Source organism: Euleptes europaea, chromosome 11, assembly GCF_029931775.1.
Source record: "Euleptes europaea isolate rEulEur1 chromosome 11, rEulEur1.hap1, whole genome shotgun sequence".
In the NCBI taxonomy this organism is placed as follows: Eukaryota; Metazoa; Chordata; class Lepidosauria; order Squamata; family Sphaerodactylidae; genus Euleptes; species Euleptes europaea.
The window spans coordinates 32,126,843-32,151,179 of NC_079322.1; the positions used below are offsets into that span (position 1 = coordinate 32,126,843).

Below are 24,337 nucleotides of genomic sequence, written 5' to 3' on the forward strand. Positions count from 1 at the left end.
GGGGTGGGGGGTAGGATTTAGGGTTGGGGTGTAACTGTCTTGGTACTACTGCTGCTACATCTGAAAGTGGTGGGACAAAAATCTACAACTTCAGCAAAGTTCATGCCAGTCTACCTTAGTAAGGTAACCAGGGGGAAATAATACATGAATCCCTGGGCACTGTGGAGGAATTCCCATTGCTTCCCAGCCAGTAGCAATCAACACGTGTAATTTTCCTCCTTCTCTTCCCTTTTAATGTCTACTGAGAACCTGGCATGGAAGCTGCCTATCATGCCTGGGGTGAGCTGGTGTACTGTGACAGTTTTTTGATCTTCTTTCCCTGTTCTCTCTCCTACTCACAAAACCCCCCGCCCAATTTGAAAAAAGAAAAAAGATCTTCTAAGGAAAATTAGTACTTTTCTTGAAGTGGCTCAAAGTGTGTTAAGTGTACATTTTAAATCATGGATGCATTTGTGAGAATCTAGTTCAGACTGAAATTTATTTCAGTTAGCTGGCAGAATTAAGGAAGTGTATAAATCACTTGCCTTAATACATATAACATGGGTTATCAAACTGTTATTTGTGCGTCCCCATCCCCAAATGTTCAGAGAGTTGTATTCCATTTGCAAAGTACAGGCCTGTTTTGGTTGACAGGACAAGAGTCTACTACAGCTTTAGCAGACATATAGTAAACGAGCACCTTCTCTCTCTCTCTCTCCATCTCTCCCTCTGTCGCTGATCAGACTGTTCACATGTTTGTCTTAAAGTTAATTTGACTTCTATAGAGGGAATTATTGGGGTTTAATGATTGGACTGTGACCTTGGTGATATTTGCACTGTAAATTGTCCTAGGAGTCATTGACTGGAGGAACAATGTATACATTTTTGGAAATAACAGCAACAACAAAAAAAGTTATAGCATCTTCTCCTTCTCCCAACCTAGGAATTCATGTGGGAGTTGACATGACTTTTACTCTGACAACTTCCTTTAACAAATGGGGAAAGCTTTGGGGTACTGTGTGTTGAGTGGAGTCCTGTTAAGTATGCAAATCTGTGAAATCTTGGGTTGCTAATAACATAAGAACCGACTGAGTCCAAGCTTAGTTACTGCTGCTGGCTCCATATCAAAATTATGATCTCCAGTGTCTTGAATATAATGATGCAATTTTGAATATGAGTCTAATATGCCATATCACTGTCAGAATTTATGGATTATTTTGGAGATAATATATTTTCATTATGACTTTTCAGAGGGCTCAAATGCCCACGTGGCATTTTCATTTCCTTGTATGTTTTATGACGCTTAGCAAAATAATCAGCTACAGAGTTCTTTGCTATCTCGATGTCATTTTCTTCAGCCTTGATATAATAAGTAAGGGCAAATACACAGCTTCCTTTCTTTCAAAAGACAAGTGATAGGTGCAGCGTCTAACTATAAGGATGCAATGCTACCTGCACATTTTAAAGGCCCTTTGGAATCAGTTGAATTTATTTTCAGTTAAATATAATTATGAGTGAGGTTAAAAGTAGCATTTTAAAAATTCTAGCAGATACTGATGATAAATGTATTAGTCATCTAGTTTTTCGAACGCCAAAGAGTGCATTCTAGCTTAAGCATTCTTTAAAAAGAACTTCATTTCTAATGAATAAGCCCATTTATTATATTGGCAATTTTCATTAGGTTTCTGATGAATGTTTTAATTGATGGGGGAAAGGCTGAATCTATTTTATTTGCCAGTTACTTTGCTAATTAATTATGAATTTCTTACATTTAGTTTCTGGCATCTGTCTGAAAGTGTTTGTAAGTAGTGTCGTTGAATTGGCAGGGTGGCTTGTGCATTCTGTACACTGTACGTTTTTGTGTGTGTGTGGGAAGGTTAGATTTTCATAATAGTTGATAGATAATTGTTGTTTGTGTACATATGCGTGTCTGTCCATGCGTTAAATGATTCCTTCCTCTAGATTATTTGGAAGCATAGTGGGGGGGACCATATATGACCCCTCATCCACCAATTACAGTGATACCCACATTGAATTCAGGGTGTTGATTTTAAAGGGAAGCCCTATCTTCTATAGCCTGGCTTCAGTATAAGAAACAGTGCTTTTTTCGCTTTGAACCCACACATCTTTTAATATCAATTGGATAGGGTTGCCAACTCTGGCTTGGGAAATTCCTGGAGATTTGGGGGCGGTGCCTGGTGAGGGTGGAATAGAATCATAGAGTTTGAAGGGACCACCAGGGTCATCTAGTCCAACCCCTTGCACAATGCAAGAAATTCACAACTATCCCCCACACCCCCAGTGACCTCTACTCCATGCCCAGAAGATGGCCAAGATTCCCCTCCCTCTCATCATCTGCTTAAGGTCATAGAATCAGCATTGCTGACAGATGGCCATCTAGCCTCTGCTTAAAAACCTCCAGGGAAGGAGAGCTTACCACCTCCTGAGGAAGCCTGTGCCACTGAGGAACCGCTCTAACGGTTAGAAAACTCTTCCTAATGTCTAGACAGAAACTCTTTTGATTTAATTTCAACCCGTTGGTTCTGGTCCAACCTTCTGGGGCAACAGAAAACAACTCGGCACCATCCTCTGTATGACAGCCTTTCAAGTTCTTGAAGATGGTTATCATAATATATGGTAGTGTGGGAAAGAAGCTCTGCAGCAACATGATGCCATATATTCTGCCTTCAAAGCTGCCATTTCTTCCAGGGGAACTGATCTCTGTAGCTTGGAGATTTTTTTTTAATTATGGGAGGTCTCCAGGCCCCACCTGGAGGTTGGTAACCCTACAGCATGACATTGTTCCAAAGACTTTTGAAAATTAAGTGTGGAACTTGGCCACTGTAGTATAAATGTATTAATCTATTTTTTTTCTAGATTCTGTGCAGTAAAATTAAAATTGTACAGCTATTTCTTTTTCCTCCTTCATTGACAGGTACTTCATGCTAGATTATGAGACTGGAATTCTACAGTATTTCGTGAACGAACAAAGTAAAAACCAGAAGCCGCGAGGGGTGCTGTCCTTAGCCGGGGCTGTAGTTTCTCTCAGTGATGAAGCTCCAAACATGTTGGTAGTATACTCTGCTAATGGAGAAATGTATAAGCTGAGAGGTACAGTAGCCTGTTGCCAGTGTTTTAAAGTTTGCCTTTGAAACCTGCCATTCTCGAAACTTCCAGTTTTCAACTCATGTTTTCCTTAACTGTAGGAGACTTTGGATAATGTTAGACTGTACATAATGGGTGAAATTGGGGTGCAACAGTTTTGGAGATAGGAATGTTTTGGGCCAGAACCAGACAATTTAGAAATTGCTTTATTTAAAAAATAGCATGATATCCTGTGATCTGAAAAGGGACAGTGCACTGGCATCTCCATGATTCAAGGCTTGGTTGGACCTCTTTCCAACTCTAGAGCTTGGGGACAGGTTGAAAATTATTCTAATCGATAGGGTAGAAGCCACGGGTGGTAGCTCATCTGGGATGTAGCAGTCTCCTTTCTCTTCTTCTTTTTCCCTAGCTAGCATAAGTAAGAGAGGGGGGAAATTAAGCTGTTCAATTTGTTTGTTTTGTTTCCCCAAGGGAAGCTTTCTGACCGTGTCAGCGACTGAATATTAGTAGTAAAACAAAGCTTTGTAGTAGATTACTTCCGTCAGGTTCCTTCAGGAGTAATGCCACCACAGGGTTTGAAAAAGCATTTTAGTAGGTAATCAGTACCAATTTTAATTTCAGTTTAAGAAAAAAAAAACCTCCTTTGGTAGGTAGCTCAAAAGCAATGGTAAAATGTAGTCTTTTTATGGGCATTGTGGTGGTCGAAAGCCATCTGAGGTCCAAATAAACAGATCTCTCAATACGTCAGTCTGGTACTACCTGGAACTGGCTAGGCAAACCCACCAGTTACAGCACTGTGCTTAAAACACATATACTTGCCCAGTAGAAGATTATCTGCTGCTGCAAAACATTTGTACTTAGGGAAGATTTGCAGTGCAGTTCTGTGTGTTTTTACTTGAGGTTGGCCCCATTCGTTCAGTAGGACTTACTCCCAATATGTGCACAGGATTGTATCTTAGGCTGCAGACTTACGCACAGAATTTGTGTCTGCGTAAACTTGTGCTGGGTTATCTTGTCAAGGAAGAAGGGGAGGGATGGCTGCTACTCAATGAACTCTTGGTTTTTAGGTTCTTTTTCCCATGTGTGCAGAAGCTGCACGTTTGGTATAACCAAGTCCCAAACTCTGCAAACTGCCTCTTCCTCTTGATACCTCTCCCTCCAGAGTCTGCTGCAGCAGGAGACCTCCTGGCCTTGAACCGTACTCCCCCACTACTACACAACAGTGGGGGTGGGGGGAATGGGGGGAGGGGGAGAAGGTATTTTAACCATAGAATTTTGGGTGAATCCTAGAGAGCCACCTCAGCATAATGATGTAACTTCTGGTTTCATGCCGGAAATGACATCACGTGTCAGAGGTGTAATGAATGGCTTGTCCCTGCACCCCTGAGTTATCCCACCAAGTTATCCCACCAGTGTCACTTGGCAACCCTACTGTAGAGCCAGAGCAGAAGTGACCTCGCATTGCAGTTGGTAGGATTCAATGTGTATATAGGGGAGTTACTAGACAAAAAAACAACAACAACCATTGCCCACTCTCTCTGTGTGTGAAGTGCTGTCAAGTCACTTCTGACTTTTGGTGTCCCTATGAATTAATGACCTCCAACCTGTCCTATGGTTAACAGCCTTGCTCAAGTCTTGCAATGCAAACTGAGGGATGTGGCTTCTTGGCAAAAACTCTGATTTTGCATATGTGTGGGGAAGAAATAAGTAATTCTTCTTATAACATAAAATGAAGAAAAAGCATGAACAGTCTGAAGAAGTTTGAAATAATGTGCATCCTTGCTAACTAAATGTTTGGTCATTGTTGCATTACAGATTATCATTATACCCTTTAATGGAAATGTTTTGCTGGTTTAATGTTCTGATGCTGCTTAAATGTTCTGATTCTGAACTGGTATGCCATTATTAGAGTAATCCCTTTTTATTTTAAAATTAATACCTTTCGTTTAAAATTAAGGTGCTCAAGACCGAAAAGAGTACCTGCTGAGAAGGTTCATTAATTTAAGTAAGCCTCGGTTTATGCAGTCATCAGAACTGAAGCACAAAGGCTTTCTGGAACCCTGTGGCTTGATTATGTAGGTAGAAGTTGCTTGTTTGCTCCCACATGGAGAAAAAAGTCCCTCCAAGCACACATTGAGTTAATTGAATTTGCTTACAGGAAAGAAAAAAAATGTCTTTGAAGATATGCCAGCATCCATCAAATTCAAGTATAATGTCAGATAACAAAATGCCAATAATCCGCAAGCCTATTTCAATATCGAGAACTTGAAGTCAGAGTGTCTTTGACACAATTATTCTGATCATTTTGGCTGCCGCTGCAGAGTCATCTCAAAAGCTTTAGACAATTATTAAAATGCAGTTCTAGCTATACATTAGCTTGAAATGTTCTATCTAACCTGTCAGCTATAGACCGATGTGCACAGCAAAAATAAAGTGTGCAATACAATAAATAATGGGGATAGATGTTCTGTTGATCTGCCTTATGCAAGTTCAGAGTTTCTGCGCATTTTAGTTTATCTACCTTCGAGGAGTATGATGGGCATCTTAAGGAGAAAGTTCTGTTCAGCACAACTTCTCATGATGTTTTTCTGCATGTAAAAAATTCACGTCAAAATTTTACCTCATAGTTTTCATTATTGTGGAATAAGAGATTCGAATTCCGTTTATGAACTGGATAAATCAAAGTTTTAAGTATCTATGCTTGGAATGGAGCTTTCAGGGGTTTTTGTAAGTTTCTAAACTGAATTAAATGTAGAGGGTGTTTAGTTTCTTCAAAAAGCTGCAATTATTCAAATTTAATTTAACTAAATTATGGAATGTTGTTACTGATTTCTTTTCTAGCTGGTGATGCAAGAGAGAGACAGTATTGGGTGACTCAGCTCCGATCCTGTGCCAAGTATCACACAGAAGGCAATTCAAAGGTAAATAATTATAGTATAGTATTTCTTTGTTTCATCTGGGATAAGTAAAAGTCATTGGTAGAAATGTTAAAACAGTAAATACGGTGCCTCCTTCCCGTTCAGTTACAGAGCCCTTCTATTATTCTCATACTTCTATAGCTAGCAGAATGATCTCTATATATCCTATTTGGCATTTTTTAATATCATAGCAAAATTTGCAGAATGTTCATGAATTGGTAGCTGTTGAGAAAGCTGAACCAACTTAGCAGGAGGCGAGTAGGGTTTTTGGAGCAGCTACAAATAAAGTTGATACTGTTGTGTCCGTATTAGAAATACATTTGGGAGATTTGCACAGGGCTGGTTCAGCACCCAAGTAGGGTTGCCAGGTCCCTCTTTGCCACTGATGGGAGGTTTTGGGGGCGGAGCCTGAGGAAGGTGGGGTTTGGGGAGGGGAGGGACTTCAATGCCATCAAGTCCAATTGCCGAAGTGGCCATTTTCTCCAGGGGAACATCCCTATCTGCTGGAGATCAGTTGTAATAGCAGGAGATCTCCAGCTAGTACCTGGAGGTTGGCAACCCTGTGCCCAAGTGACAGCTTGGAGCACCAAATCAGCAGAGAACAACACATGGGAGGAGGTAATGGATGCAGTGTGTAGGTGTCATCACTTGGACTAGTGCTACTGCCAAGTGGGCTGAGACAGGCTGCAGTGTACCCCAGGAAACAAGGGAGAATACCTGTGTTTGGTTGCGGGGGGCTATAAAGGAATGGTGCTACTGTCCTGTAAAGGAAAGAGTGCTTCTCACCCCCCCAGGCTTCCCCTCTCTTTGCCATGCAGCCCTTTTAGGAAGCTGGGGGCAGAAAGGCGCATGCTAACATCCCGGGTCTGAAAATCTACCCCTCTCACTTGGGTTGCCCAGGGGACCAACACCAAAGGGGAATGTTACCGCAGTGCTGCTGAATAGTCAAGGCAGTGGGTAAGAAGTAAGCAAGACTCTTTAGCTTGAACAGCTTTATTAACAGCAAGGCACAACTCATTGGTAACTACAAGACTGTACAGCTCTGCACAGCTAAATAAGGTAAAATATGAAAGCAAGGTTACTTGGCTAGATAATTTACAATCCTTAAACATCTGGTCCAGCCTCTGGGTAAGTTATAGTAACTATAATGACAAGAAAGCTTGCATTCTTAACACATGAGAGATAAAAGAAAAAATAAAATTCAAAGTATAACATACAAAATCTCCACCTTTGTAATATAGACTCCTCATTATTGACAGTACAGTCTGGATATTTTCTGCAGGGCAAGAAGATTCACTACAAAACCTGTAACGTGATCTGTTCAATAACTGAATTACTGATCTTCAGGATACGAAGTGCTTTGCTTAAAATAAATATATATTTCTGGTAAATTGAGTGACATTTTCTGGGCAGAGGTGAAACAAGAAGTTCTTGGACACTGCATGACAAATGTTTACAGATTCCCCCCCCACACACACACACATATTCTGTTCTTGCATTGTGGTAAGGGTTGAAATAAATAGGCTAGATACCAAAAGATACTATTGGGCATTCAAACGTGTTGCATTGCATGTAAGAGTGAAGAACATCCTGGGTAAATGAGAGAACACACTAAAGAGATCAGTTCCCCTGGAGAAAATGGCTGCTTTGGAGGGTGGGCATTATACCCAGCTGCGGTCCCTCCCCTTCGCAAACCCAGTCCTTCCCAGCTCCACCCCCAAATCTTCAGGAATTTCCCCACCCAGAGCTGGTAACCCTAAGTTGTGGCCTAGTTTTTTCTTTTTGCCATGTGTTTCAAGAGATCAAAGCTTTTATTACTTTGTATGACGATGAATTTAGTGTGATTAATTCTGCCCCACAAAGTATGCCATAAAAGGAAAAGGGAATAATCAGCCTCTTAGTTTTCTGAAATGATATTGGTGAAGATATACTAGAAGTGTTCCCCCCTCCCCCCAATTGCCAGTCTTGTATAAGCTTCTTGCTTTAAAAATTGGTACAAGTCACGTTTTCAAAAGATGTAGTCCTAGTTCTCATTTCTTAGAGAACAGGGAAAATAAACCTGACTTTTACGAGAAGCCTTGTAAGGTGAAGGCATCACATAAAATAAGCTGGATGCTGGGTTGGCTTGAACTTTAAGACAAAATGCTAATTCAGTTATGATTTGCTGAATGCAGAAGGATTATCTGGAATAGTTTACAACAACGGCACAATGCCATTTCATTATTCTTTTTTTTTAATATAAAGTTTTTATTTTTCCAGTTATGAAATACAGAAGGGAAAAGAAAGGGAAAGGGTAAGGGAATCCGTCTAATATAGTTTATACAAGCAAAGTTTTAGTATCATAAAATCAAAAACATGCATTTACAATTATCAGACAATTTCAATGAATCAATATAGTTGCATTTGTCTACTTGTATGTTCTAATGATTTATATAGTCTGAAGGTTAATAGTATAGTTGTCAGTTAGTCGGTAAGCATATAAGTATAAAATGGTCGCCATTTCTCGTTAAACTACCATTTCATTATTCTTAATGGGAGAAGGACTTTAAAAAATTAAAACAGCAATGTGAATGTAAAGGGAAAAAATCTTTTAACAGTTTTCTTTGCTTTTTTAAAAAAAATTGAGGTAAGAGCTCAACAGACATAACCTAACTATTGTTCTCTGTATAATCATACAAATTGTTCTGGATACAATTGGCTTTCTTCTGAATCAGGAAGACATGGTGGTATTATGTCTTTGTGTGTGCTGTCCAGTCACAGCTGACTTATGGTGGCCACTGTAGGGTTTTCAAGCCAGGAGACCTTCAGAGGTGGTTTACCATTGCTTGCCTCCATGTCACGACCCTGGTATTCCTTGGAGGTATCCCATCCAAATACTTGCCAGGGTCGACCCTGCTTAGTTTCTGAGATCTGACAAGACCAGGGGGAGAGAGAGGAAGGTGGGGAGAGGAGGAAGAGAAGGAGGGTTCACTGAGGGAATGCCAAAAACAAAAATTCACCCACTGGGAGAAGACGACAACAGGAGACAGACAAATCTTCCTAGGGAGAGAGTTCTGGAGCTTGGGTGCCATGGCTGAGAAGGCCCTTTCCTGGGTAGAGCTTTAAGAGTTGCTTTTTTTCACATTGCCTGCCTTTTGAAGGCTGTTCAGGAACTTAAATTGGTGCTAAATGTTGGTGGAAGGTTTCTGACATGAAGGGAGCATCCTCTATATGGAAGAGGAAGGAAGCTGTTGCTGTATCATGTGTGGACTGAAGTTGGCTCCCTCTGTGCAGGGCTGGTTCCAGGTTCTGGAGGGCCCTGGGTAGAGACTGCCCAGGGGCCTCTTTCCTTCCTCTGCCCATCATCAACCCTCCACTGGCACTTCCTTTTATGCCCACCTGCTTGCCTAAGGGTCCTTCCTCTGTCCACAAGCCCTCCCACAGGGCCTTTCTTTGATGGCACTGGACAGCGTGGGGCTGGGGAGTGCTACTGCTGTTGCTGCCGAAAATGCCACCACTCTGTACCACCTTCCCCAAAGATGCTGGGTGGTGCATGTGGCAGGGTGGATGGGTGGTGGAGTGCCAAGCAAGATGGAAGTGTGGGAAGGACAAGCAGGTAAGTAGCAGGGCAAGCATATGGGCAACAGGTCAGTGGCACTTGGTCCTGCCAGGAGTCCTGGGACTGGCAGCTTCCCTACCTCATCTGCTGACGGTAGCATCTGCTGACGGTAGCCCTTCCACTGTGTTTCTCCTTTCTTAAATTTGGTACTGTACATACTTGGTGAGAAAGGGCTTCCTTAAACTTTGTGGAGTGCCTGGTCTAATTTTCCTGGACAATTAAATTTCATTTGTTTGTTGTCTGCGCATTTGGAACACTTGTATGGCCAATGTTCAGGTTTCCAGGGAGAAAAAGTGGGGAAGGCAGAGAGAACACATGAACACATGAAGCTGCCTTATACTGAATCAGACCTTTGGTCCATCAAAGTCAGTATTGTCTACTCAGACTGGCACTGGCTCTCCAGGGTCTCAGGCAGAGGTCATCCACATCATCTACTTGCCTAGTCCCTTTCACTGGAGATGCCAGGGAGTGAACCTGGGACCTTCGGCATGCCAAGCAGATGCCCTACCACTGAACCACAACCCCTCCCCATGCATTGAACTTTTGCTGAGGCCAGCTGCAGTGCTTTCACAGTCAATAGTACAAAAATTTCACCCTTGATTGGAACTCTAAGGTTTTCATACAGTCACCATAATGCGTGTTAACCTCCAATTATTCTAGAGTTCTTCATCTTCACGAGTGAAAGGCTTGTCTTTGTTTCCTCCTGGAGCAGCCAACTCCACCTTTTCTGGTTCCCAGAAAAACCTGAATCAAAGTGGACAGCCAGTTGTCACAATTACACATCACAAATCTCCTGCAGCGGCCAGAAAAGCCAGGGCTCAGCGTCCTGGCCATCTCCATGAAGTCAGAGAGGTAAGACATGGTCTGCCGTTTTCATGTTGGCACTTTAAATCATAAAAATCCCTGGAGTTTTTTTCCAGCTCTAGAAATGCAGATAATTTGGCTCGAGATAAGTCCTTGTGGTTTAAAATAACCACTAAGGTCACCTTATGGTGAGTGGTGCAACATTGTATATAAAGTTCAAGGGAAAGGATATTTTGGGGTTCTGAGTAAACTAATTATGATTGGCCTGCTGAAAGGATGTACTGTATTTCCTGGTAAAAAAAAGTGGGCGGTGTGTTCTATTTAAGATAGAAATCTTTCCCCTCATTCTGGTCTGTCCTCATACAAGGATGTCCTCTTTCATTTTATTATGGGTTTGGCTCCTGTTATGTAGAAAGAACTGTATTTGGAGATGCTATTCAGAAATGAAATAATGAAGTCATACATGTTGTAGAGCAGGTCTTCTGAGAGCCACTGCAGGCCCCTGGATGAAGATTACGATTTCCCCCAACATGAGGTGTTGGCTGGGTATGAGTTTGGGTCAGCAATCTAATTGTACCCCCCCTTTTTTACTGTGCACGTCGGGGAGATGCATGCATGCTATACATATCAGTGTAGAACAGCCAACTCTCTGTTTGAGGACAAGGAAGAAAACCCCTCTCCTCCTGCCTCACTTGAGGCTGAAGTAAGAAGTTGCTGGCTGTTTTTGTATCCATCTCAAAAGTAGCTCCCCATCTGACCCACAAAAGGATATGCTGAAAAAGCAACAAAGCTCCTCTATAAACTTGGTAGGAATATTGAGAATCCGGAGAATGAAAACAGAAACAAGGGGAATAGTACAAGCAGCAAACATGGAGAATTGACAAACACCAGTGGTCAAAATAATAAATAACACCAAGCATTAGAAGGTGTGTATGAATAGCCACATATTCTAGGTGTACACACACACACACTGGGCAATGAATTGCACTCAAGGAGAAGGAGATAAGAGAGCAAAGGGGTATAGTGAGAAGGTAAAGCTAGAGCTACCTGTCTGCAGGTCCAACAAGGATCCCGTTCTCTAGACTGGACTCCTATCTGTCCAAGCAACAAATAATCCAAAAGGAATCCAAGGGGAAGGGCAATGAAAACATGTATTGGACTGGATGGTTCACATCTGGTCAAACTCTTATTTATTTATTATTAAATTTATCTTCTGCCTTCCCTGGCACTGCTGGGCTCAGGGCAGCTTTGAAAAAGGTAGGAAAATGGTAGGAATGATTTCATATGGCTGATTTCATTATGCAGATCTATAGTGTGGCTGCATTAGGGATACTGGGGACAATTTTGTTCATCCTACCTCTGAAAGGATATTGTTGCACTTGACAACATGCAGAAAAGGGCAGTCAGAACGATCAAGGGAGTAGAAACGCCTTCCCTACAAGGAGAAACTTAACGGCTTTGGGGCTTTTTAGTTTAGAAAAAAAGATGACTGAGTATTGCAGTATATGACAATAAAAGAGAAGATGATCTCATGGCAAAAATTGTTTGTGGGAGTGGGGGAGAGAGAGGTAAACCAAAATGGAAGATTGAAAGCTATGCCTATCAGTGCAGAGGCAATTTTTGGGGCCTGCTGGAACTTAGTTGGTGTGCATGTTAGTCTTGTGTATGTTTGTTGAACAGACACATGTAGATAAAGAATAGACTTATGAAGAGAGACCCTCTAAGCACAACTAAACATGCAAGTTTAGTTTTTCAAATATGTAGACATTACAACCACAGGAAAATGTAGAGTCTTCAGCTGTTTTCTTCGGGATGTGAGACTGGGATGTGAGACTGCTCCTTTGTGCTTATTTATTTGCTTCATTTATGTTCTGCCTTTCTCACAGATACTTAATAGTCGCATACTTTTTAAGTGCGTCACACTCAGTCTTTTCAACTGGCTTTTAGTGCAACTCCCTTGTAAGTCCTGGGATTGTGACTTTGCCCAAAAATAATTTAGGAGTATTTGTAGATTAACTGGCCAGGACTTGGGCAGTGAATATAGATGGAGTATTGTGGTCTGCTGCTTACTAGGGAAGGGGTGGTAAAGATACTAAGATGGAGTATGGATGCCCCAGAAATAATTATGGTATTCTGGGTGACTGGACATTGCTGGCAAAAAGCCCTTCCATAAAAATAACTGCTGAAAGTACTCTGTCACTGGCTTGTTCCACATGAAGCTGTCTCTTTCTCCTTGTGTTTGTGCTTTGATCAAGACTGAGTAGGTTGGTAAAATAAGAACTCTTTAACTATACCAGTTTTCATCAGTGAGAGAGATGCGTCTATTCTAGCTTCAACCTGCCAGAGCTCTGTAAAAGCTAAAAGGTTTAATATTTTCATTTGACAAAGCTGGCTTGTTGAGATTGTCTCGTTTTCTGATATCACTATGATTTTTTTTTAATATTCAGCACTGATGGGCATGAGTTGTCACAACAGTACCATGGGGCTGTAGAGGAGAAGCCGGGGTGGGTGGGGAAAGGGGTATTGAGAACTACATGGGGTGTCTGGCGTTGTGTAGCCTGATTCACACTCAAGTTGAGCCATGATATTAGGATGCCGGGTTCCACTGAATTAACTGTCAGCATGGCATGAATATAACTGAGTTGTGAAACTTTAGCTATGGACATTTCTGAGATTCATGGATAGGTTTTGGTGAAGTAAAGACTTCAGCTTTGGTGTTCAAAACATATATACTTTCCTATTATGTGGCCAAGTGGGAAGTTCCATAATGGTTTTTATTATGATTGCTAATAGATTTCCTATGGTAAGATTATTTCCTCTGAGTAAACTATACCAAAGGTAGTTGGATCAGGTAATCGAGTGAGCTGTCTTCTTTAATAAGGTCCTATAGTGGAGGGTTACTGTTTGAATACAATGTCTTGCCCTGGGTTTCAAGTTATGTGTTCCAGATTTGCCTATTCACTAAGTGATGGGTGAATTGCATAGTCTTTATTGTACTTTAGATCCGGGCAGTCTTTTCCTACCTTCTGATGTCTCTCAGAGTTGCTGTAACATTTGGTAGAGTACCTTATTGTGTATCAGAACCGGTCATTCTCACATGTGTATGGCTGTAGTTTGTAAGATGATCAGTTTCGCATTCAGCATTTTTTTTTTTTTGCAATAAGCATCCAAAGGAATAGTGAATTAAGATAAAAACCATTAAATACTTGCCTGTTGAAGCTAAGCATGACTGAACAAGCTTAGAGAAAGTAATTTATGATGACTTTCTACAAACATTTATGTAGGGTTCATAATTTTGCCTCAAATGTCTCATCTTCTAAAAAGGTGAGATATTTGAGGAGATCAGGCTTCAATGGTAGGCTCAGTTCAAGGAATGAATGGCTCGGCCCGTGACAGAAACATGTTCAACTGTTAATATGTTAGTCAGATCCTGTGTTTTTGAACCAAATTGTTCAAACTTCTTGGGGGGAGGGAAATGAAAGTGGGCTTACTTGCATTCAGAAAGAGGCATTTAACATGGATATTTCAATCTCTTCAGTGAAGCGGGGGGTCAGAAATAAAACCGTTTTTGCTAATAGATGTGCGGCTTATCCTGAATGCTTCTAAAAACCTCAAGGAAACCGCAAAAGAAAAGAAAAGAAAAGACGAGGAATGGAATAAGAGACAAAACACTTGTGGGGCTATTGATTATTAGCTTAAAATATGCTGGAGAGAGAGCTTAAATGGAGTTTGCAAGACAGACTTGGAACACTGTTTTATATAATGGCACGTGCTGTATATTCAGAGTTAGTACATATAGTACTAAGAAACTTGGCACTGTGTGTCCAATGAACATAGGCCATTGGCGCTCCCCCCACCCCCCCGGTCTGATTTCTTCAGATGACTAATTGCTGATCCTGGGAAATATTCAAACAGGCAGCAACTACATTCAAATACAGACCATATTCTTCAGTTTCTTGGATAGTGAAAAAATGTTTGGAGTCTGAGAGGTCCAAAATACGTCTGTGTCTGTGAGGCCCAAAATAGCTGAAACAGAGGCTATCTTGTACTTAGTAACGGAGCATTGGTGCCTTTGGTTCCCAAGAGGTTGGATGGAGCATCCCAGGAACAGGGCAAGGGTATAATTATCATGTCATATGCACTGAAGTTTTATGGTTGTACCGTAATGAATGCAAAGGGTTCTCTGAAGTAGAGTTCGGGAGGATAAAATGGTGAATATCAGGGGAACAAGCCCATGGATGTCTGTATTTAATGCTCTTTGCTGAGATTTTCCAAAAGAAGAATAATCTAACATTATTTAGATTGATTTGTGTTTTTAATATCTTTTGTTAAAGTGCATTTATGAAATTTCATTGGCATTGACTGTATAGCAACTTCAACATGTTCTTAGTGGGAAAATGTTTTGTTACTAGCATTTTGTCTGCTAAAGATCTTACAGTAGATATAGTTTGGCTGAGTCTAGTGTGTGTATGGGTCTGTTGCACTTTTATCCTGCCCTTCTTCCAAGTTGGTCAGAGTTTTCACTTTCCCATTTTATCCTCTCAATCCCCTGTTGAGGTAGGTTGAACCGAGACACAATGATTAGTCCAAGGCCACCAGTGGTAAAATGGGGATTTGAACCTGGGTCTCCAGATCCCAGTCTGACATGCTAACCAGTGTACCACACTGTGTGCGGGTGTGTGTGGATATTACATAGTAATCCCTTGAATACAAAGTATTAAAAAGCTAGAGAGGGTTATAGGTATGTCCCAGTAGGTGTGTGGTCTGTGTGCATGTGTGTATAAGTGAATACAAAATACAGTCTAATGAATATAATCCACCCCATGTGGATGCCACCCACTTCTAGCTAGCAGCTGCTAGTGGGGTGCATATGCTGAATAAGGTCAATATCGTGAATAAACAGCCGAAGAGGGACAACAACCTCTGTAACGTCCTAGGAGTTTCCAGGATCTGTTGAAATCAGCCCCGCTAGTGAACTTCAGTTTGGTAGCTTCATATTGTAGTCCCCGCTCAAACCTTGTATTTGTTGTAATAAATAAACAAACTGTAATAAACAAACAAACAAACTGTAACTTCAGGGTTGGCTACAGAATATTCTGAGGGGCTACCATTTGTGATGTCTGATTTCTATCGGTTTATCCTTTTGCACGCAGACTGAACTGTTTGGCTTGTATAAATGATGGAAATATATTGTTAGCGGAGGAGGTCCGTGCACCCGCCGGCCTGGATAGTGCCAAGCACAAACTTTGGCAGGCTATCTGTAGTAGTCCTCTTCTGAGGGGAGGGATGGGCTCTTGACTGTAGCAATATGCTAACTTTGTAAGGGTGGACTTTCTAAGGTCCTCCAAAGCCCAGCACAATGTGCTTTTCAGCTGCCATTTCCCAAGCCTTTCTGAAATCAGCACAGAAGTCTGGGATATTTCCAACCTTTTTCCAAGTATGAGAGAAGCAGGGAGAGCAGGTCTACCTCAAGACGGTTCTGCTGCCCGAGCACCCTCCCCTCCTGAGAGCCAGCGTGGTGTAGTGGTTAAGAGTGGTGGTTTGGAGCAGTGGACTCTGATCTGGAGAACTGAGTTGAATTCCCTGCTCCTCCACATGAACGGTGGACGCTAATCTGGTGAACCTGGTCGGTTTCCCCACTCCTATACAAGAAGCCAGCTGGGTGACCTTGGGCTAGTCAGCTCCCTCAGCCCCACCTACCTCACAGGGTGTCTGTTGTGGGGAGGGGAAGGGAAGGCGATTGTAAGCCGGTTTGATGTTTCCTTAAGTGGTAGAAAAAGTCAGCATATAAGAACCAACTCTTCTTCTTCTGTGTCACGCCAACCATGTCCCAGGTGGGCTCCAAAGGCATTGGCTGCTGCCTCCTTCCTTGCATTGTTTTGGCAAATCGAGTGAAGATCTGGCTTTTCATGAATTTCTTTGTGTGTCCATGCCCGTGAACACACTAGCAACTTACCTCGCAATTTAAACGTGTCCATTACTCAAGCATTCAACACAACTTAAAATTTCTGTTCCCACCGCGACGCCTTCCTCCGCTGTATTAGATAAAATCCGTATGTTTTCCCCTCGCGGCAGCATTCACGCGCCAGCTCGAAGGAGCATTGTGATTGGCTGAGGTGGTAGCCTGCCGCGCATTCCCACTCGGTGCTTGAAACAAGAACTGTGATTGGTCCAGCGTGGGCAGTGAGGGGGGGAGTGGGGGGAACAAGGACGGCGATTGGTCCAGCGTGGGCAGTTAGGTGGGGGAGTGGATGGTGGGCTGGCAGCAGGAAGTGGATTGAACACTGATTGCATGCTTGCACTTCAAAGCTCCGCGTGAGGAAAACGTTTCTTTTTAATAATTCGCCGTATAAGCGGATCCTCTTAACGCGGAGAAATTGTGCTGTGAAGAAGTCTCCGGAATCCTTCGGAAGAGATGAAGTGCGAACATGCAAGGAAACCCCGTAGAAATCGGAGCTGCAAACGCAAAGTGCAGACATGGCCCATGTATGCATACTTCTATATATACTTGCAGATGATGAACCAAGTGGAAGAACAGCAGAAGAATCTTGTGCAAGCCATTGAATCCCTCCCAGGTTCTGGTCCTCTTTCTGCCTTGGATCAAGACTTGCTGCTTCTAAAAGCTACCTCTGCTGCCACCCTCAGCTGCCTTGGAGAATGCCTACAGTTGCTACAACAGGGCATGCACCAAGTGAGCCACCACAGTAGTAACAGGTCACTGACTTCGGGTGAGTAAAGCCTTTTTTGTGGGAGACTTGTGTGTGTTAAGTGCCGTCAAGTTGCTTCCGACTCATGGCTGCCCTATGAATCAATGTCCTCCAAAAAGTTTTGTCTTTAACAGCCTTGCTCAGGTCTTGCAAACTGAGGGCCGTGGCTTCCTTTATTGAGTCAATCCATCTCTTCTTGGTAGACTTCCCTTTCCCTTGATAACAAGATTCCACCTACAGCAAAACTTACATAAGGCTTTTAACTAAAAGGTAGCGAGTAGAAGAAAGGTAACAGATGACTTAATCTAGTTCCTTAGAGGTGACTCACAAACCAAGTCAGCACTTAGCTTTCGGTGTTGAATTTAAAACTGAATTGCTTTGTGTGGCATTTTCAGTGAAGAATAATTACTCCCTTTTGTGGCCTGATAATCAGACTTGCAAATGTGAGCAAATACATTCTTAGGAAAGATACATCAACCACTTTGCCAGTCACACGTCAATCTAATAGCATTTCAGGAGCATTTATGAAAGGCCTCAGCAGAAGTGGAGTTAGCTATCTTTTTAACTGACTGCTTTGGCTATATAATGTGTGAAAAACAGAATTTGGTTTGCAGATGATCATTCAAACCCTGTGGGACCTGGACAAATGCTGGTTTTATTTGCTTTTGCTCTGGACAACATCCCTTTAGGCTTCAAGTCAAGTTGTAATAATGTCTATACTTTACGTAGGTCTTGGGAATGACTTTTCAATTCATCAGACCCTTGCAGTTCGTAAAGCATCCAGGTACAGTTTGCACAGCCAGCGTTCTAGCATTTCAAAGTCTTGAAGGTGTGACATTCTAACAACCTCAGTTTTAAGTTGTATCTTGACCATTCTGTTGGTGACTGGTTGTGCAGAACTAATTCTGTAAAGAGCCATGAATGCTCTCATGTCAAACCTGTTTGGTGAATCTCCAGTATTGTCGTGGTGCAGACAAGGAGCAAGAGCTGGAAGCATAGTCTGGGGAACAGTCCAAGTTCATTCAGAGTTCAGGCAGAGTCCAAGATCTCAGTACAGGCAAGGGAAGTCCGAGGCGTTAGTCAAAGTCAGTCCAAGAAGTCAGGATACCAGGAATTCAAAGTATAGCAGGGAAACAAGGCCGGTACACAAGGAGGTTGGTGACAAGCTGCTTGCACAACAGCCAAGCCTAACTGATGGCTTAAATCCCTTTCCCTGCTGCTGTAGCAGAGCCAGCTGATGTTGATTAGGCTGAGTTCACAGGTGGTGCTTCAGCCCTGCTCTTCCTCATCACTGCTACTGAGGAGGTTCCTCTGTAAAGCCTTCCGTCTAGCACTCTGCTGCATTGCCAGATGGACCTGTTTTCTTCTTTGCTCCAGTGGCCTTGGTGAGGCCTCTGGAGACACTGCATGTTGCAAGGGGTCAGGTCCAACTGGAGTCCTTGAACTGGCAGGCTGCAGGCATGGTGAGTCATCTCCTGACTTTGGCTGATCCTCTATTCTGGCAGGCTGTAGTCCCTGTGGTTGTTCCTGTGGGACTTCTGCCTGAGGATGTCCCCCGGTTCTGGCTTCTATTTCCCCTTCGTCAGAGGAGGTCTCTGCAGGCTGACTCATGACAAGTATTGATTTAGTTTATAAACAGTTTCTTCTTATAACAAGTTTCCTTGTTTTAAGACCAGGTGTATCACTTTAGTCTGGACATGGGCTACTAATATGATTTGTTCAGTATTTGCTAGTCTGGGGTTATCGAGGCATGCTTCTTTTCAAACTGATACAGGGCTTGACCACGCTGGCTGTGGTATCTCTTTGCTATGGAAAGGCACCTTGAAAGAAGGCTGGTTTTATTTTCAATCTGGAATTTAAACCCTTGTTGAGCTGCGGAGAAGTGTAGCTTCTGGCCTTCTTTCTCTGTTCCATCACAGAAGCCTAGCATCAGCAAAAATCTTGCGAGCATTCTGTGACGTCACAAAGTCCTGTCTTCTCTTCAGAGGTGTAAAGGAAACCATTTGAGTACTTCTTTCTTCAGAATAGATCTGGCATTTACATCTATGCCTATATGCTTGTACTTGAAGCAGATGCTCTGTTTCGATTGCTGCTGCTTTAACTGCAAAAAAATCTCAGGTACTTGCTTGCCGTTTTGATGCTAATGTAAAAAAAATTCTGATTGTGATTATTTTGCATTTTAAGCTTACAATTCCTTTTTTGGAATGGTTCCCCACCCCCAGAATTCACAGCTGGATCTCTTAATATCACACAATCAAGTTCTTGGCTATCTAAGCTGGATCCCTCAAAAGAGAAAACACAGGATACCACGGAAAAGCAGGCATCGGGGTTAACTTCTTGTTTTTTTTTTCTTTCAGAAAGCCTACTGGGATGGCATGGGCCAAAGTCTCATTCCACTGAACCACTGAAAAATGGTGCCCTTAGTTCTTTGACATCTGCCAGTGCCAGTCTTACCTGGGCAATAGTACCAACTACAACACAAGATGGACATGTACAGCCGGCTATAGAGGTGAGTGTGGGTGTATATCTGTACAGCTTTAAAACTGTAGTTTTGTACGATACTGCCTGGAATACAGAAATATGCTTATATAATTAACTTGGAAGCCACTTTTGAAAGATTGAGCTAGTCTCAATAAATGCCAAGACTGGTTTAGAACTGGAAATATGAAATGTGTTTTTATATTAGCACAAGTGGAGACCTGAAACACTTGTGGGAGGGAATCCCATCTCTCCCCACCCCCTATCATGGCTCCAGGCCTCCTCCCCCCAGCCCCGCTCTGTTGCTGGCTCGCCCACTGCTGCTCCGGGTGGGTGGTGGCAGCTGAAGAGTGCATGTGCAGACACTATTTTTTAAATTGGGGGAATTTACCCCCTCCCCCAGTTTTATTGTTTTTAATTTTAAGGTTTTTCTGCAGACCTAGGGGGTCCCCCAAGTCTGCAGAAAAACCTGTTGGGGGTGAGTGTGCCCCCTAAATGCGGATTTAGGTATCCACAGGCAGGGGGCACATGTGGGGAAATAGATGCTTTTAATAAGTGCTACTCCTTCCTCCCCTTATTAATGTTGTCCTTTTCTAAAGCCATCCTTTCTCTTTCGAGCAACCAGTGTAGCTTGGAGAATGATATTGGTAAGATACAAGGTGGCAGACATGATGTATTTCATATAGATTTTGCTATTCTATTGCAGATTATAGGTTGTCATTTTATCTACATAGCTCCTGCGCTACTTTTGTTGCCAGATCTGTTCTGACCTTCGTGTGTATCATGATTTATGCAGCTTTGTTATGCCGGATTGCTATATCATTTTCTCGTACTCTGTAATGTAATGTTTTAACGCTCCCCCTCCCCAGTATGTGTATTAGGGGACTGAGGAGGAGAGAAGAAACAATTGGAACACTCCCAACCCCAGCCCTAATATTCCTCTCCAGGATATTACTAAGGAGCCTAAGCAGGGCATTTTCCCATCTTCATCTTGGCTTAGTTTAATTTCCCTTTCCCTCCTTTTTTCCCCTCCAATTTTTGAGAGCCAGCGTGGTGTAGTGGTTTGGAGTGGTGGACTCTAGTCTGGAGAACCGGGTTTGATTCCCCACTCCTCCACGTGAGTGGCAGGCGCTCATCTGGTGAACCGGGTTGGTTTCCCCACTCCAACACATGAAGCCAGCTGGGCGACCTTGGACTAGTCTCAGCTCTCTTAGAGCTCTCACAGCCTCACCTACCTCACAGGGTGTCTGTTGTGGGGAGGGGAAGGGAAGGTGATTGTAAGCCGGTTTGATTCTTCCTTAAGTGGTAGAGAAAGTCGGCATATAAAAACCAACTCTTCTTCTTTTTTAACTCCCAGTTGCCCTCAACAGTTCAAGGACAAGGAACAACTCTGTCCTCATGAAACTTTTTTTTGGTGGGTGGGGTGTGTATTTTAATTTACAAATGAGTATGTGTCTGCATACTTAAGGACTTTTCTGAGTAATATCAGCAGATGGGCCTCTTTTACTGCCTTGATGATAAGAACTTATTTTATAAGTTTTTTTTTTGTTTTTTTTTTGTTAGAGGAAACGAACCGAGGCTCTGTCAGGTATCATGGGGATGGGATGGGTAGGATGATTTTTTTGTAATTTCCTGCTACATCCCCCAAGCCTTTTCATAAGCACTTCTCTTGGGGCTCTGATCTGGGCATAACTTCTGCTGTTTTGCTTTCCTTCTTCGTTTTAACTGGCTTTTTTATTTGCCGTCACCCTTCTGTGCCTCCCTGGAGCATGTTCAGCCCACATCCATCAGTTTTTGAGATCTTTCCCCCCTTTTGGTTAATTTATACTCATGTTTTTCTGGATACCTGTATACTCCCGCTGTATTGGCTGTGGGTGGCCTGAGTTATGCAGTTTTTGCAGCTAGCACATGCCACCCACTTTGCAGTTATATATAATAAAAATAGTGAAGCATGTTGTGATATTTGTAGCCAGGGATGATAAAGGCTGTATAAATAGATGCTGAAGATGGACTGGAAGCTGATGAGTAAATGAGATGTGTGTGTCCACTCAAGTGTTTGGCTTTCACCTTTAAGCATATTTATAGTCTAATTGTCAGTGCTCGGCCTTTTCTTAAATTAACAGATTTCTATGTGACAGAAATTCAAGTCACTGGGCAGCAAAGTGAAAGTGCTCAGTGCGGGCAGAAGGCACTCTTGCCGATGAATTGTTTCCAAAGGCCATGTTGAATTATGGATTGAGTAGGGAACGTTGCTGCGTACTTGAAATGGGCAGCCAGTATACTGAGATCTATGATATAAATTAATTGCCATTGCTTGCAGTTGGCTTTTGGAGGTGGCCTCTGGGCTTTCTTGGGATTTATTGCTCCGCTCACTTTGACAAAGTAAACCATTTGGAAGTGATGCATGACGCTTTCATCCAGGAAGGTGTAAACTACAGGTGCCTTTGTGACAAAGTGCTTTAATAACAAAGCAATGCCCTTCATCACCATGTTAATGGCTTTCATTTTCACAAGTTTTATTATATAGGTCAGTGCAGTCTTACTGTTTATACGTTTACTTAATCAAATCTAGTCATTTGGATGAGATGAATGTGTTTACTCCCTCCCTGAGAGCAGCACTGTATGGAATTTTTTGCTTAGTCAAAGCATTATCTCTTGTGAATTAAAGCACACTAGTCCTGGTGACTGTGAATTAAAGCACACTAGTCCTGGTGACTGTTGTCCAGACCCAGGGCTGGTCTTTTGATCAGCGTTGCCCATTGGTCAAGTCCTTGTGACTGAAGTTGTCTGTATCCTCCAGTTGTTTGCTTTTACCTCCTCTGTACATCTGGTGCTCAAAATCTCCTCAAGCCCTTTTGTTGCCTTTCGCTGGGGATGTGAAGTACCTGTTTCCCAAATTGTTTTCTTCCTTTGCAGGTGGGGGTGTGCAAATGTACACTCATTTTTTTAAAAATTTTTGTTTGGGTTCACTTTTTTTTGGTTTCAATGGGAAACACATTTCCAGGTGAAATTACCCCCCCCCCCCAATTCCAGTTTGGATTACCTTTTCAGCAATGGTAACCTTCAGCCAAGGGACCATGTCTGCCAAATTTCAGACAAATACGCGGACAGTTCATTTTCTAGGCAGTCGAAACACGTACCAGAAACACAAAATCTTTGCTGACTACCTGAATGCCTCCCATTAGTCAGTTTCCTTCCTTTCTCCCCTGCTGACTACACATATCAGAAACTAAAAGATCTGTTTTGCTTTGGCTGAGTTAACTCCTGTTTATGTAAGAATCTCTGGTGGGATGTGTAGTTGTTGGGGAGGTAGTTTACCTGATGCAATACCATCCTTTAAAAAAATGATTCATAACCCTTTGTTTAATTTCCTGTAATGCTGGTACCACTTTTCTGCATTGTTCAAATTTGACAGAGATAACTCCTTGGGTGACGGACACAGTCCATGAGAACTGCGTCTCCATTGGATGGAAACAAAGGAGTTGTGCTAATGGAATCATGAATTTAACTGTGCAGATTTGTTTTGATGTTCATTTCAAAACCAATGGTCAAATTTTGGTTTTGCTTTCAAATAAACCTACATCCATACTAAGATGCTGCCCAAAGAGAGCTCTTGAAAATCAATATAGCATTACTATAGGTCACCACCTGCTGGTCATATGCTGTAACAACTGTCACATTTCAGAATCCTTTTTGTTTTGTTGGTTCCCACCCCCTCCATCTTTAATATCAGAAATGTATTTCCTTAAAAAAATGCAATAACCCACCACCATCATTGCAATAGCAACAACAAAATCCAGAAAAAATCCTAAGGTCACTGGAGTAATATTGAATCTGATGGCTTTCTTCTGCTTAGTGAAGAATAGAAAACTCCTTGCTTAGTTCCAGGGGAGTACCTGCAATCCAATCAATTCGCTATATTTAATAAGACATTGCCTGGTCTGCCCTGTGGGTGGTGAAACCCACAATCTCAGGCCATCTACAGATTAGGCTGGAGATTTCTACCTACACAGGGACTCCCCAGTTAACATAAGAACATAAGAAAGGCCCTGCTGGATCAGACCAAGGCCCATCAAGTCCAGCAGTCTGTTCACACAGTGGCCAACCACTCTAGGACGCCTCTAGGAAGCCCACAAACAAGACGACTGCAGCAGCACCGTCCTGCCTGTGCTGCTGCAGTTACTCAGAATGTGACCTTGTAAATAAACTTAAAGAGAAACTCCCTTTTGAAAAAAGCCCTGCTGAGGGCTGAAAGTCCTCCAGAATGGATGGAATGTTAAGAGAGCAGTGGAGTGTTGGTTAAAGGAAATAAAGGGAGGAGAGAGAAGATATTGGGTTGCTCAAAGCCCAGAGAGCATTCTGGAGACCCTATATAGTGGGTTTTCCAAATTGTTCTTCCGTCCATGGTTCTTCATGACTCCCCTGCCTTGAACATATGTTTTGAGATTATTAAGAGACAAACAATGCAAACCTAAGTGCAGTTGGTTTTAGAAGGGTGTAACTCTGTTTAGGATTGCACTTAAAGTTGTGCATACCTGCTATGAACATACTATGTTGCATTGCACCTAACACATGTCCCGATTAACTTAAGAGTTGTATTCATGGTGAGGTGATGTGCAAAGCAATACAGCGAACCACTCTGATTATTATTCTGTAATATTAATGCATTGTCCTTTGGTATAGTTTGGTTTCTCTTTTTCCCCTTTGAGTCATTTATGGACTTGTGAAGTGTTTTGGGGAGGAGGGAG

At 42.4% G+C, this 24,337-nt stretch overlaps 1 protein-coding gene across 1 annotated transcript in view; it reads left to right on the forward strand.

Moving 5' to 3' along the window:
• OSBPL10 (oxysterol binding protein like 10) overlaps positions 1–24,337 on the forward strand; it is a 75,510-nt gene that overhangs the window by 17,401 nt on the left and 33,772 nt on the right. Inside the window, exons 2-6 of the mRNA XM_056857074.1 lie at positions 2,915–3,090; positions 5,926–6,005; positions 10,261–10,452; positions 16,919–17,132; positions 19,469–19,620. Of these exons, the coding sequence (XP_056713052.1) occupies positions 2,915–3,090; positions 5,926–6,005; positions 10,261–10,452; positions 16,919–17,132; positions 19,469–19,620 (814 nt within the window). The remainder of the gene's footprint in view (positions 1–2,914; positions 3,091–5,925; positions 6,006–10,260; positions 10,453–16,918; positions 17,133–19,468; positions 19,621–24,337) is intronic.